Below are 14148 nucleotides of genomic sequence, written 5' to 3'. Positions count from 1 at the left end.
AATCCCAAAGAAGGTCCAAAGGCTTACCGGCATGATTGTGGCCTTAAACCATTTTATTTCTCAATTGGCAGACAAGTGCAGACCCTTCTTCCTCTTAATGAATAAATGGAAGGGATTTGAGTGGACCGAGGAGTGTGCTTTAGCCTTCCAACAACTTAAAGAATATCTATCTCGGCCACCAATCATGTCCAGTCCCGAGGCCGATGAAGTCTTGTTTACCTACATTGCTGTGACCATTCATGCAGTAAGCCTAGTGCTAATACAAGTGGACGACAGCGTACAACGACCAGTTTATTACGTGAGCAAATCATTGCACGAAGCCGAGATCCGTTACTTACCACTAGAAAAGGCTATCCTAGCGGTGGTTCAAGCTACACGAAAGCTTCCCCATTACTTTCAAGCACACATAGTCATCGTTCTAACCCAGCTTTCGCTCAGGTCCATACTTCGGAGTGCTGATTATACAGGGAGAATTGCTAAGTGGGGCACGATTCTAAGGGCTTTTGACATCAGGTACATGCCTCGTACCTCCGTCAAGGGCCAAGTCCTCGCAGATTTAGTGGCTGAATTCGTTGAACTCTCGTTAAAAGAAGAAGCAGAGACACAAGACATGGATGAAAAATCAGTTGGCGCAATCTCTCTACAAGGCCCCACATGCTGGAAAGTATATATTGATGGCGCAGCAAACCAAATGGGCTTCGGAGTGAGGCTAGTTCTAATTTCCCCTAAAGGATTATCATCGAAAAATCACTAAGACTGGGTTTCTCAGTCACAAATAATGAGGTTGAATATAAGGCCCTACTGGAGGGGATGTCCGTGGTTTAGAAATTGGGCAGAAAAGCAGTAAACATGTTCTCGAACTCAAGACTGGTCGTTGGCCAAGTGAATGGGGAATTAGAAGCAAGAGACGAAAGAATGCAAGGATACTTAGACCAAATTAAATGCCTACAGTCACGTTTTGATTCTTTTAGCTTACTGCATATCCCTAGAAGTGGAAACACATATGCCGACTTCTCTCTTCGGCTCAAAGTTTACCCCGGGTCATCCTTGTGAAAGATTTATACAAACCCTCAGTGATGAAGATAGAAGTCATCCATGTCCACTAGGTCAGAGTGGGACCTAGTTGGATGGACCTTCTAGTACTATTTCTGAAGGAAGACATCTTGCCCAAAGAGAAGATCGAGGCTGACAAGATATGGAGAAAAACTCCTCGGTTCTGGTTATCCGAAGACTAGAAGCTGTATAAACGTTCCTTTTCTGGACTATACCTACTCTGCGTATACCCTGAGGCCTCAGAACTAATCCTGGAGGAATTATACGAAGGGATTTATGGAAGCCACACAGGAGGCAGGTCCTCATCTCATAGGGCCATCACCCAAGGCTACTGGTGGCTAAACATGCAGAAAGAAGCACATGAATACGTGAAGAAGTGTGACCAATGTCAAAAGTTTGCGCCAAACATACATCAACCAGGAGGGATCCTCAATCCACTGTCTAGACCTTGGCCAATTACTCAATAGGGCTTGGATATCGTTAGGCCCTTTCCCAAAGTAGCAGGGAACAAAAGATATCTGCTCATCGGCACTGACTACTTTACTAAATAGGTTGAAGTTGAACCTTTATCGAACATCAGAAATGTGGACGCCAAAAAGTTCATCTGAAAAAATATTGTTACCCGGTTCGGGGTCCCTCACTCCCTCATCTCGAACAATGGTCTTCAGTTCGATAGTAAGGCCTTCAGGAGGTACTATTGCGAATTGGGAATCACTAATAGATATTCTACCCTAGCCTACCCCCAGGGGAATGGGCAAGCCGAGGCTGTTAACAAAGTCATAGTGAACGGACTTAAGAAAATGTTAGATGACGCGAAGGGAAGATGGGTAGAAGAACTGCCACATGTCATGTGGACATATCGAACCACACCTCGCAGATCAACAGGAGAGACCTCCTTTTCGATGACTTACGGGGCCGAGGTTGTTATTCCTCTAGAAACGGGTTTTCCAACGCTAAAAACTAGCTTATTCTGTCCGAGCAGCAACAATGAGCTGCTAGAGAAAAGCTTAAATCTTATTGAAGAAAGAAGGGAAAGGGCAATGGTTCAATTGGCGTACTACCAACACAAACTCAAGTAAGGTTATGATGCCAAAGTAAAGCTAAGGCCACTAGTACTTGGTGACTTAGTGTTGAGGAAAGTTCTGGGCACTGCAAAAAACTCAGCATGGGGAAAGTTAGGACCAAATTTGTAAAGACCATATCGCATCACCTCAATGGCTGGTATAGGGGCATATTTTCTAGAAGATTTAGATAAGCATGTAATACCACGCCCTTAGAATGTAAACAACCTGAAAATGTACTATTATTAATGAAAATTTCATTTCTCAATAAGTTCTTTTGTTGTATAAAGGCATCGTGCTTCTTGTCTCTCAAACTACTCAAGTATTAAACAGAACCTAAGCCCTGCATGGCACTTCGAACCACAAGCTTAAGGGAAATTAATAACTTGTGACATCTATTCAAGTATTAAACAGAACCTAAGCCTTGCATGGCACCTCGGACCACAGACTTAGGAGAAATTAATAACTTGTGACATCTATTCAAGTATTAAACAGAACCTAAGCCCTGCATGGCTCATCGGACCACAAGTTTAGGGGAAATTTATAACTTGTGACATCTATTCAAGCAATAAACAAAACCTAAGCCCTGCATGGCTCTTCAGATCACAGGCTTAAGCGAAATTAATTGCTTTTGACATCTATTCAAGTATTAAACAGAACCTAAGTCCTGCATGACTCCTCAAACCACTGGCTTAGAGGAAATTAATAACTTGTGACATCTATTCAAGTATTAAATAGAACATAAGCCTTGCATGGCTCCTGGGACCACAGGTTTAGGGGAAATTAATTGCTTTTGACATCTATTCAAGTATTAAACAGAACCTAAGTCCTGCATGGCTCATCAAACCACAGGCTTAGGGGAAATTAACTGCTTTTGACATCTATTCAAGTGTTAAACAGAACCTAAATCCTGCATAGCTTCTCGGACCACAGGGTTAGGAGAAATTAACTACTTCTGATAATTGTTCAAGTATCAAACAAATCTTAAAATATGTCAGTTCTTTCGAGCCATATATTGGGGTGAAATTAATACTCAAAGGCATATACATAAATGTTTAAACAGAACCTAAAGCCAAAACAGACCCAAGGCAAATTTAAACTTATATTTATGTGCAATGTGCAGACTGTCTGCCTTTTTTGTTCCCTTTCACATGATATAAGTCTATGAATGTCATTCTTCATTACCTAAGATTCAATTCACAACTTTACTCTTGACACTTAGTCAGATTATTAAGTAGCGTATTATTGTAGGCTTTAATTGAAGGCATAGTAACATTAGTTCAAAGCTATGTAATAAAAATTTAAATTACATAAGGCAAAAGAACAAAAGATGAAATGAAGAACATTTTCATGAAGTGATAAAGATAGTACATTGTATGCACGGACATAGTGTCTTTTTTTTTAAAAAAAAAATTACTACAAAGGGAGTTACAAAAAGGAATCCTAAGGGCTCAGCTTCAGCAAGAGGGGCAGGAGGATCTTTCTTTTGGCTTGGCTGAGAAGTAGGAACATCCTTGGCCTGGGGATCAGCTCCCTGAGCCTCAGCCTCTGCTTCCTTCTCCTTAGCAGCATCTTTGGACTTGGTAGAGAGCTTCTTCCCTTTGCCTTTGCCTTTACCCTTCTCCCCTTCAGCCCCTTGGCCTTGGTCACTAGCTTGACTGAATCCCTTCGAAATTTCAGGATGAAGGAGGGCATCTAGGATAGCCAAAGGCTGTCAGAAGATTCTGGGGCATGGGCAGAAGGAGAAGAGATAGGAGCCGAGACTTCACGAATCTTCGGATGGTAGTAGACACTTTCAGGCAACCTCTAAATAGAATCTGCAGGGACTCCTACAACGCTCAGGGCCCTGTCCCATGTCACGTTGCAATAGTCCTTGCACACCTCTGATAGCTCCCCGGTAAGCCTTACTTGCATTTCCTCCACACCAAGCTGATATGAAGCTCTCTTCTTCGTCTCGGCTGCTTCCCTGGCCAGCTAAGCTTCTTCCTTGGCTTTTTGCAACTCAACTTTGAGATCTAAGGCCAACTGTCTCTCAGTGGCTAGATCTATCTCAATTAAGTGCAGCTTCTGGCGCTGATCCTCAGCTTGCCTTTCCACAGTTTTTAGTTCGGCCTCGGCACTTGAACGAGCTGAATTCGCCTCCTTTAGTTTCTTAGTCAGTTCAAATTGTTCCTACTTAACAGCCCCCGATGTTTTCTCCATGTCGGCATGAGTGAGGGCCTCAGCATCGGCCTGCTTACAAGCATCATGGTACCACTCCTCGGCCACAAAAAATTGTTAAGTAATCTGCCTAAAGATCACAAAAACAATATGAGTTAAAAACGAAAACACAATTTAGCATTTATGTTCATAAATAGATAAATTGCTTTACCATAGCAAGGTCCCTCTTCAGAGACAGAAAAAGATCATTCTGTGTGAAGCGCCTGTAAGCGTCCATATCCTTGGGGAGGAGTATGGGTTGCTCTAAGGCTTCAGCTATGTATCCGGCTCGGTCCTTCTGATATTCTCGGACCGAGGCATTCCAAGGAATTGGAGCCCTATCCACTTCAAGCCGAGGGCTCCATGTGTGCTATGTCATGCGCACATCAACCCTATTTTGTTCCTCCCGACTATCCACGGATTGGGACCTCTTGTCCTGAGGCTCTTGGATCACTTTCTGATACTTTGTCCCCTTTCGAGGACCCACCTCGCCTTCCTCGAGCGTCTCAACTGGCCTTTTCTCCTTTAGGTCAGGGTTAGGCTTTAGGCCGAGGTCGGTGGGGACCTGTGGAGGGGGAGGGGGAAGATTGGAGAGAACTTGGGACTTAGGGGCTGCCTTTGATGTTAACTCCTTACCCTTGGTAGCCATGAGTTCCCTTAGACTCTTATTGCCCTTGTTCAAAGCCATACTATCTTCCTTTTCGTCGGAGGAGTTGTCCGGGCAGGCGATTGCAAGAATAGGAGTGCAAACACCGGAATTCCTATCTGACTCACCCTCGGCGTCCAAGATGTTGATTAAAGGAGCCCTCAAATTATTTTCTTCTTCGAAATGGAATTTTTCTATCTCCTCCTCTAATGATAGACAAGATGAGGCAATCTCCTTTTCAGGAAATGCTGCTGCTTCAGGAAGATTTTGTGGAAGTGGTTGTGCAACTGGTGGGAGGTTTTGTGGAATTGACAAGGCAACCGGGGGAAGATCCCTTCGAGCCAAAAATCCTGGCTTGGAGATGTCGATCTAAGCTAACCTTGAACTCCCAGTCCTTATTGCTTGGCCTACATCCTGGAAGATGCGGGACAGAGGCTCGTAATCCAAGATTAGGTGAGCGGCTTGCAATTGTTCGTCCTCGCTAACAAAAATCTTTGACCTCAGAAGGTAATTGAGAGCCTGAACATTAGTTAAACTGATCCTCGGAGCAACGTGATTTTTATCTGCAAAAAAATCCTACAAGAAAATCATGGTCAGATCACCAAAAAAGAATATCTTTCGCCAAAAGAAAATGAAATGTCAAGTAGAAAGAGTAAAGCTAAAAAGGCTAAGTCCCCTTCCAAAGGGACTGATCCTAAAGGTACTACACTTGGATCTCCTGCCCGAGTTGGACAATAAAGACCGTTGTTCCACTCCCTTAAGACAATCAGGTAGTCATCTTTCATACCCTTATTGGACTTGGGGAGACAGGATATCAGCTTGACGTCCTCGAACTAAGATTTGAGGTAGTAACCTGCACCGGCAAGCTTGTGGCACTCGTACATGTGAACCACATCGTGCCATGTGAGCCCTAAGCCCATTTGCTTGTTCAAGACGTCTACGCAGCCCATGACCCTAAATAGGTTGGGTGCGCACTAGTAGGGGGTCAATCTATGGTTGATCAAATAGTCTCTGGTTATCCTACCCATGGGAAGCGTCATTCCTCCCTTTATGAAAGCAATCATAGGAATGACGACTTGACCTACATCCCTATCAGTCAGTACTCGGTCCGGGGGACAATATTCTAAAACCACCCCCTGTGGGATACGGTACTTAGCCCTAAAACCCTCCATACCGGCCGATGTGTCTACTAAATGCTTGAACCTACCCATCTAGACAGACTAAGAGGCCGAGGAGAAAGGCCAAGAGGAAAAAGGGCAATATAAAGAAATGAAGACTTACGGGAACTCGTATGTTAATCTCTGAAACTTTTAGAGATTTTTTGTAAAACTTCTTACAGGAAATGGCTATAGAGACTCAAGAGTTTAATGCGTTTTGTGAAGATTGAGCACTGGAGTTCTCTGAAGTTCTTGAAGATTTGTAAAAAAGAGAAGAAAAGGGGTTCCCTCAAGGCTTTATATAGAAGGAAAAGATGGGTGGGAGTACTCCCGCTCAAAATACTAGAAGAGATGTCAGCCATTGGATTTGCGTTTCACTGTTGGATGCGGGGGACATAAAGCCACCTAGAGTAATTAATAACACTTCGTAGACTACGAAGCGTCAGTAACAATTATGAGGCATGTAAAGTCGCATTCTCACACGTGTAAATCAAAAAATCAGTTGATCTTATCTCTTAAAAATCAAAACCCCACTTTTTCTCCTCGGATGGGAGGGAAAAATTAGAATTTTGAGGGGTTATTGTAGGGACTAAGGCCCAAAATAGTGTATTGGGTCTTGGGCCTTGTCTGAGGATGTTGACAAGTCCGAGGAGGAGCAAATAGTTATTAAGGGATTCCCAGTTAAAGTCTCATAAGCGGGGGATGAATGGAAGGTGATCCGAGGAAGAATACCTCCTTGGATACGACAAATGTAATCTAAGTGTGTACTCTAGCAATTAAAGTGACCCTCCAAAAGACTCTAGCAATAGAAATGTGCCCTATGAACATACGAGAAAGAAGGAAACTCAAAATATTTAAGGAAAAGCTGCTATCACCACATTAAATGCATTGCAGCTACTTTTTTGGCCGCATTTATGTAGAGAAGACCTCTAAACAGTGCTGTCTTGCCTACCACAACTCACAAAAGGCTGAAAAGGGTGTCTGATAGGACGGGCACTCAAATAGGGACTCAGATGATCAACAAGTGTAGAATCAAGATGATCCAAAAGGAGCTATATAATGTGAGAGACCCTCCATGCGAAGGGGATCGGAAAATAGAGAGAGAAAAAATATTATTGCAATCTAAATCACTCTGATACCCAAGAGTGATCGTTATATACAGGTTTAACCTCTTTGGACTGAAAGTCTATTGATATCAGCATCCTTTATTTGTGTTTGATCGTTATGTAATTCAATACTAGCCGTTGCCCAACTCATTGGGACCTAATTCTTTGACTCATTCTCTACAAATTTATTGTATCGGACTCATTGGGCCAAGACTCCATACATTTTAGGCATAGGCCGCAAATTGTGACCCTATAATAATAATAATAATTAAAAAAAAATGTCCAACCCATAAATCCAACCTTACCCAACCCAATTCACATGGATTGGGTTGGATTGGATTTTTTTTAACCCATCATGATGGGTTAAGTTTAAAAAACTCCTCAACCCAACCCATGCACACCCCTATACTAGCATAAGGCTACAACTCCCAATAAAAAAAATTTAAAATTGTTACATATTTTGAAAATCTAAATGTTAAATTACATATTCTTTTTACTAAAAAAAAATTGTATATTCTTTATGTTTTTAACTCACATTTCAAATTTCATGCCAATCGGATGTTATTTACTATTCAATTCATAAATTTATTTTTTATATATAATTTAAAACTACAAAACTTGAAATTTAAACTTGATCAGTGATCTTTTGAAAATTTCACAAGCATAGAGAATGTAAGAAGAAAATATAATTCAATTGTGAATTTATCAAAAATGTACATCTAATAAAAAGATATTAAATGGTGTTGTAGACTTAAGTTACAACAAAGTTTGTTCTTTCGTTTCATATCTATCAATTTATAAATAAATAAAATTATTTCATAGATTTATAATTATAATGGCACATCCAATTGCTCCCTCTCTTTGCAAAAATTAACATCTAAACACTATTTTAATATTACAATTTAGGTACATTTTATTTTCGATAATTTATTTGCATCATGTAAGACAAAAAACTAAAAACTAGTTTATTTATAAAAAGCTAAAAGTTAAATGTTTGAAATAAAGTTAAAATAAAAAACAAAAAGCTCAAAATTGTAGTCAATAGGAATATATTCATGGGATTTCTAGATACCGATTACATGAAAAAAAGTGTTGGGAATATTACACAAAGTAATAATGGAAGAATAAGGTTAACACAAAAAACAAGTAGAAAACAGATAACTTGGAGGCACAATATCGTTTTCCTTAGACAATATTTGCCACGATATCGTTTTTCTTAGACAATATTTGCCCCCACAATATTGTTACTAAAGAGTTATCGCAAATTTGTCTCTATGATGCAACTAAGATATTAGGTTCTATAGATAAAAATTATGGAGAATAACTACAGGATTTCTTGTATTTCTCTCTAACATAAGTCTCTATTTATACCCATAGGGTTATATTTCATCAAAAAGTATGTATGGAGAGTCAAAATGTTTCATAAAACCGTTCACAAAACTTGATACCTCTTCAAACATTCGGAACAGTTACTAGAAAATTCTGCAGAAAATCCTATTTTACAACTTTTGATCAATCGAGTGCACTTTTCGATCGATCGAACAAGAATCGAATAGCGATTGACTCATCCAAAAGCTCTAGGATTATTTTCTTACCATTTCGATCGATCAAGCCAAAACTTTGATCGATTGAATTTCGAATTTTCACTTAGAAAATTTCAGAACTTGTATTTTCACTTTATGAAACAATATTCTCCAAACTCAAACATCATTATTACAACCTATCCATATACATACCTATATATACAACAAAAAGCTCCTCCTTTAAGCATTAGGTTTAGGTATGCTGATTTTGGTTCTACAAGGAATGTGAGCTTATTCTACCAACTTGGCCGAAATATAGATTTCGATACCATTTTGTTTGCCTAGCTTGTAAGCAAATGTTAAGTTGTTAAAGTTGTTGTTTTTTTTTTTCTTTTGGTAAAACTTGCAATTTACACCCATTCCATTAACATCGGTCATAATTTTGCTATTTACTAACAATGGCAGGCCTCTCTCTCAGTTGAGGGACAAAAAAAGAAATGAAAGGTAGTTTAAATAAATTACTTTAACTTCATAAGTTTGACACCATGTTGTTATCTCTTGGATTTGACATCCCCACTTAATTGAAGGAAAATTGCAAAAAATACTAGGGAATTGTAAATCTCAAGTATTGTTCAAAGAAAACCAAAATGTTGTGAGGCTAATCATGAATTAAGATACAATTATTATTATCATCATTTTTATTTTTTTGGTGAGTTGCAAGAGGGACACATTGAGACCGTGATATATTGATAATATTTTCAAAGATTGGGATAACTGAGGCCATGTAATCGAAAACTGAAGGAAGATTGTGCAAGAGAGAGCAGAACTATACATCAGTAATGTAAACTCGTATTATTATCAGAAAGCCCAAAAAATATTACTCAAAAAAAAAAAGGAGTAAAACAATTATTTTCTCCACAGGTATTACCATGTCATCAAAATTTTCATCAAAATAACATCACACTGCACATCCTTAACGAGTTGACACAGCAGCAGCCTCTTTTTCACTGGAAATCAATAGCTCTGATTCAACTCCATCAGCCCTGAAAACATTATTAGCAATCTTTGGCTCTGATTCAGGTCCATCAGCCCTGGAAACCTTATCAATCTTTGGCTCTGATTCAGCTCCATCAGCCCTGGAAACCTTAGCAATCTTTGGCTCTGATTCAGCTCCATCAGCCCTGAAAACCTTAGCAATCTTTTCTGTAGGGACCAAGGGAAGGTATGAGGAAACCCTGTACCCCTTCTCTGCAGTGCTACGCACTGTTTGGTTATACTTCTCAGTGCAATAAGCTGCTCCTGGTACAACAACTTGAGCCACTTGGGGGAAGAGAGGGAGCTGATTGAGTTTGTGCCAAGCTGACTTTGCGCATTGCTCGGCCTTTGGTTCATACTTGAAGTATAGTTCCTTGGCAGTTGGCTCGTACTTGGCGTACACAGATTTCGCAAGTCCAGAGGCGGTGTCTACCACCCCAGCACGCTTAACTTCAGAGGCAACAGCTTGAGCAACCACTGGGGCTTTTTGAGCAGCTGAGACGGCCTGGGAAGAAACCTGCTTGATGGTTGGGGGTACACGGCGGTCCAACTGAATCACAGACTCATCAACCTGCAATTAAGTGAGCAAGCAACAAATTACAAACGGCAAACTCATCAAAGTTATGTTAAATATCAACCAAAAAAGAATTCTTAAGGAGGCAGCTGCTAATTTATGATAAAGGCTATTCCAGAACCAGTATAAATCATATAGTATCACATCCATGAACATTAAAGATGAGATACATCTCGTAAAATTTAACTGTTATGGGGCAAACTAAGAACTTTGATATCGCTCACCATTACTCTCTGCAAATTATTTAATAAATAGAAGTATATATTTGAGATAACAGCATTCTAAATTCAAATTGAGGGTGTATAAGTGTGAACATCATGTCTTTCACTAAAAACAATCAGCATGGCCATTTCAGCACTGGGGCTCATATGAACAGTACATGATAAGCAAATAAGCAAATTTGTCAGTACCCATTACAATCCTAATCACAGTACATGATAGTAAGACGATAAATGATTCAGTAACCAATGATAATCCTAATTGCAGTCCATGCTATAATAAGATAACAACTGATTCAATGAGAATGGACTAAGGACTAAGACTCACCTTGCGGTCCACATACTTTAGGACCTCAATAGGGACATCATGGAACTTGTCATACACGGGTCCAACAACACTCTTCACCGTGCCCTCCACGGTCTCAACCCCAGTCTTCAGAGGACCAGACTTGTCCTTGGCATAAACATAAAGGTTGGTGAAGCACATTATGGTATGAATTGCAGCCACCTGCACGAACTGCAGGTACTTCAGCCTTTGCTCCTCCTCAGTCTTCCACCCAAAACAAACAAAACAAAAAAAATCCCATGTCAGCCTTGCAATTCATCATTGTTATTCAATAACAAAAAGGGGCAAGTTATATAAATCTTGGTGTTTCTTATTTCATCAAAAACCCACACCATGTTCAAAAATTGTTGCAATTTAACGCCTCAACGAGTCTCTAATTTTTAGTATATTCTTGCCACCTTCCCCCATCTTCATCCATCCAAAGATGATAAAAAATAAGCCAAAATTCAATAAACTGTATTTGACTTTCACAGTTGCCTACATCGTAAGCTGTGTGTGACTTTCACACGGACCCAATATTGATACCACTTTTATTAACACCAATCACACAACACTAACTCACTAACTCAGCAATCGTGAAAGAAATTGTGAAACTTATATGGCTTGACAATAGTTGGGGCACAAAATCCTTCATGTAAAAACAGCACCTTTGATTTTTTTCAAAGCACAATTTTTCAAAACCTCAAAGGTATTATAAAATAAAAGTAAACCAATATTCAATAAACTGTGTTTCACTTTCACAATTGCCAACATCATAAGCTGTGTTTGATTTTGACATGAACCCACTACTGTTACCACTGTTATTAACACAAATCACAACCTGCTAACTCACCAACTCATGCAATCGTGAAAGAAATCCTTAATGTAAAAACTCCACCTTTTTTTCAAAGTACAAATTTTCAAAACCTCAATTCTTCTGGGTAAAAGTTACAATATTTTCAAACACTCCCTATTCTTCATAACTCTTAATTTGAATCAATTGCAAACTAAACCGGTATTCATGCAATACACAATAATCTAAAACTTGATAATTTGCATAATCAAATTATTGTTTTTCCATTATTCTCAATTACAAATTCAATTCTAAACCAAAAAGACATGAAAATTCAAAATCAAAATCCCAATTTCACAATTCTCAACCCCAAATAAATAAACAAAAATTTAGAATCAGAGGACCGTACCATCTCTTGCTGCTGCGGTTTCAAATCTCCTTCAGCCATGATCACAGTGATTGAATCAAACGAACAAATAGAAACACTGAATCAAAGAAATTATCAAACAAACTGTGTTTTTGTAATAGAACAAGACTGTGTGCCTTTGTTTGTTAGTTTGTTAAAGAGATAGAGATACGAGGTTGTTATTTATACGCAGAGAAGAGGCACGAATCTTGGTGCAAGACGAACGAATCAGACGGCTGAGATGGTTGGCGGTGACGCAACGCGGTCTGTGTTGGCTTAAGCGAAGGTGGGGAACAAGTTTGCGTTGACCCTTAACTTCTCCCGAATATTACTTTGGGGTTAAGTAATGCACATGCAGACATGCACATTACACACGCTTGGAATTGTTCTAGAATTTTAATTTTTAGAGAGGAACGGAAAGGGGACGTCGGGCTAAATTGACAAATTACGTCTCTAAAATTTAAGAGTGTTTAAATTTTACATTTCAAAATTTTAAAATTTAGATTTAAAGTTTCAGAGTTTGAATTTTACACCCTAAAATTTAGAGGTGTTTACATCTCTAAAGTTTGAGAGTGTTTGAATTTTTCATCCTGAAATTTCAGATCTAAGATCCAAAATTTCAAGGTTTGGATTTTACACCATAAAATTTAGAGGTATTTAAATTTTACATCATGAAATTTTAGAATTTGAATTTTACCTCTTGAGATTCTATTATGTTTGCATTAATAGCCTCCATATTTTTTGTTAAGAGAGTAAAATTCAAATTCTGAAAGTTTAGAGTATAGAATCTAAACATCCCTAAACTTTAGAGGGTAAAATCTAAATTTTAAAACTTTAGGATATAAAATCTAAATATTCTCAAATTTCAAGATGTAAAATCTAAATTTCATCTAAATTTTGAAATTTTATGGCGTAAAATTCAAATACTCCCAAATTTTAAGGTATAGTTTGTAATTTAGCCTCAACAAAATTTGTATGAATTAATTGAAAATGACAAAGATATTTCCAATTTTGTAATTAAAATAACTTGCACTATGATGGCTCCCATATATAACAATTTTTATTTAAAATTTAATGACACACATCTTTTACTTTTTGGGACTTAAAGTCGGTAGAAATTTGTATTAATAATAAGCAGTGTACAAATAGGTTTTTTCTACCCAAAAAAAAAAAAAAAATCTTGAAATACATGGTCATATCAATACAACGATTTTGAGTTTCAGAAAAAGTATAGATAATATGTGTTGTAGAAATTAAGCAACACAACACCACAAATAATTAATTTATAAGATTTTTCTAATAAAATGTGTGAGACAATTTTTTCAGTGTGTGTTTTATTGTGGAGAATTTTAAAACTTGAGAGTTAAAAATAGTAAAGAGTTTAAATCATATGTATCAAACGTACCCTAATGGTACTAATTAACTTGATTCATAAATTATATAACCCAACTAATAATTTCCCAAAAACATAATATTATTGTTTTGGATTTAGATTTGTTTACAATTTAATTCCATAATTTTTTTTTTCATTTTAGTCTTAACTTTTTAAATTTATTTATTTCGTCTACTTCTGTCCAACCTTACCATTTATTTTCCAAGACAATGTGGTTTTGATGAAATTAACGGTGGAAATTGGACAAAAGGACTGCATAAAAAATTAATTGCAGTTAACGATAGAAAGGAAAATAAATTAATAAAGAAAAAGATGGTTGTTAATAACCAAATTTTATAAATTTGCTTGATGGTAACAAATAATGCACTAAAGCATCAGATGCAAAAACATTGTGTAAAAATAATTTTTTGTGTTTTTCAGTGTTTGATAGCATTACAAAAAATGAGTCAAAAGAACTATCTTTAGTCCACATAAAAAGTATTGCTAATTTTTAGATTTTTTTTTCACTAATTTTTTTTTGGAAAACAACTCTATGTCACAATAAGCTAAATAAGGAAAGTTAAAAGATTTTTTTTTTTAAACTTATTTAAGGTTATTACCAAACATAGGAAAATGAGATAGTTTTTAGAAAACGTTTTTTAGAAAATGACTCATTTTCT

General features: G+C 37.8%; 1 protein-coding gene across 2 annotated transcripts; it reads right to left on the bottom strand.

Moving 5' to 3' along the window:
- Nucleotides 1-9526: 9526 nt before the first annotated feature.
- Nucleotides 9527-12427, bottom strand: LOC115982723 (REF/SRPP-like protein At3g05500). 2 transcript variants are annotated; one of them, XM_031105418.1, is made up of 4 exons: nucleotides 12100-12427; nucleotides 10901-11122; nucleotides 9890-10351; nucleotides 9527-9844 (listed from the first exon to the last, which is right to left on the bottom strand). In XM_031105418.1, exons 1-4 carry the CDS (start codon nucleotides 12136-12138, stop codon nucleotides 9719-9721), a joined length of 849 nt encoding a protein of 282 aa, XP_030961278.1. In that variant the 5' UTR covers nucleotides 12139-12427; the 3' UTR covers nucleotides 9527-9718. The 2 variants fall into 2 exon arrangements, with proteins under 2 accessions (XP_030961278.1, XP_030961277.1); XM_031105417.1 differs by having other exon boundaries at nucleotides 9531-10351; nucleotides 12100-12425.
- Between the last annotated feature and the right edge of the window lie 1721 nt (nucleotides 12428-14148).

This window comes from Quercus lobata, chromosome 3 (genome assembly GCF_001633185.2).
Source record: "Quercus lobata isolate SW786 chromosome 3, ValleyOak3.0 Primary Assembly, whole genome shotgun sequence".
NCBI lineage: Eukaryota > Viridiplantae > Streptophyta > Magnoliopsida > Fagales > Fagaceae > Quercus > Quercus lobata.
This window is presented reverse-complemented; position numbering and strand designations above follow the sequence as displayed.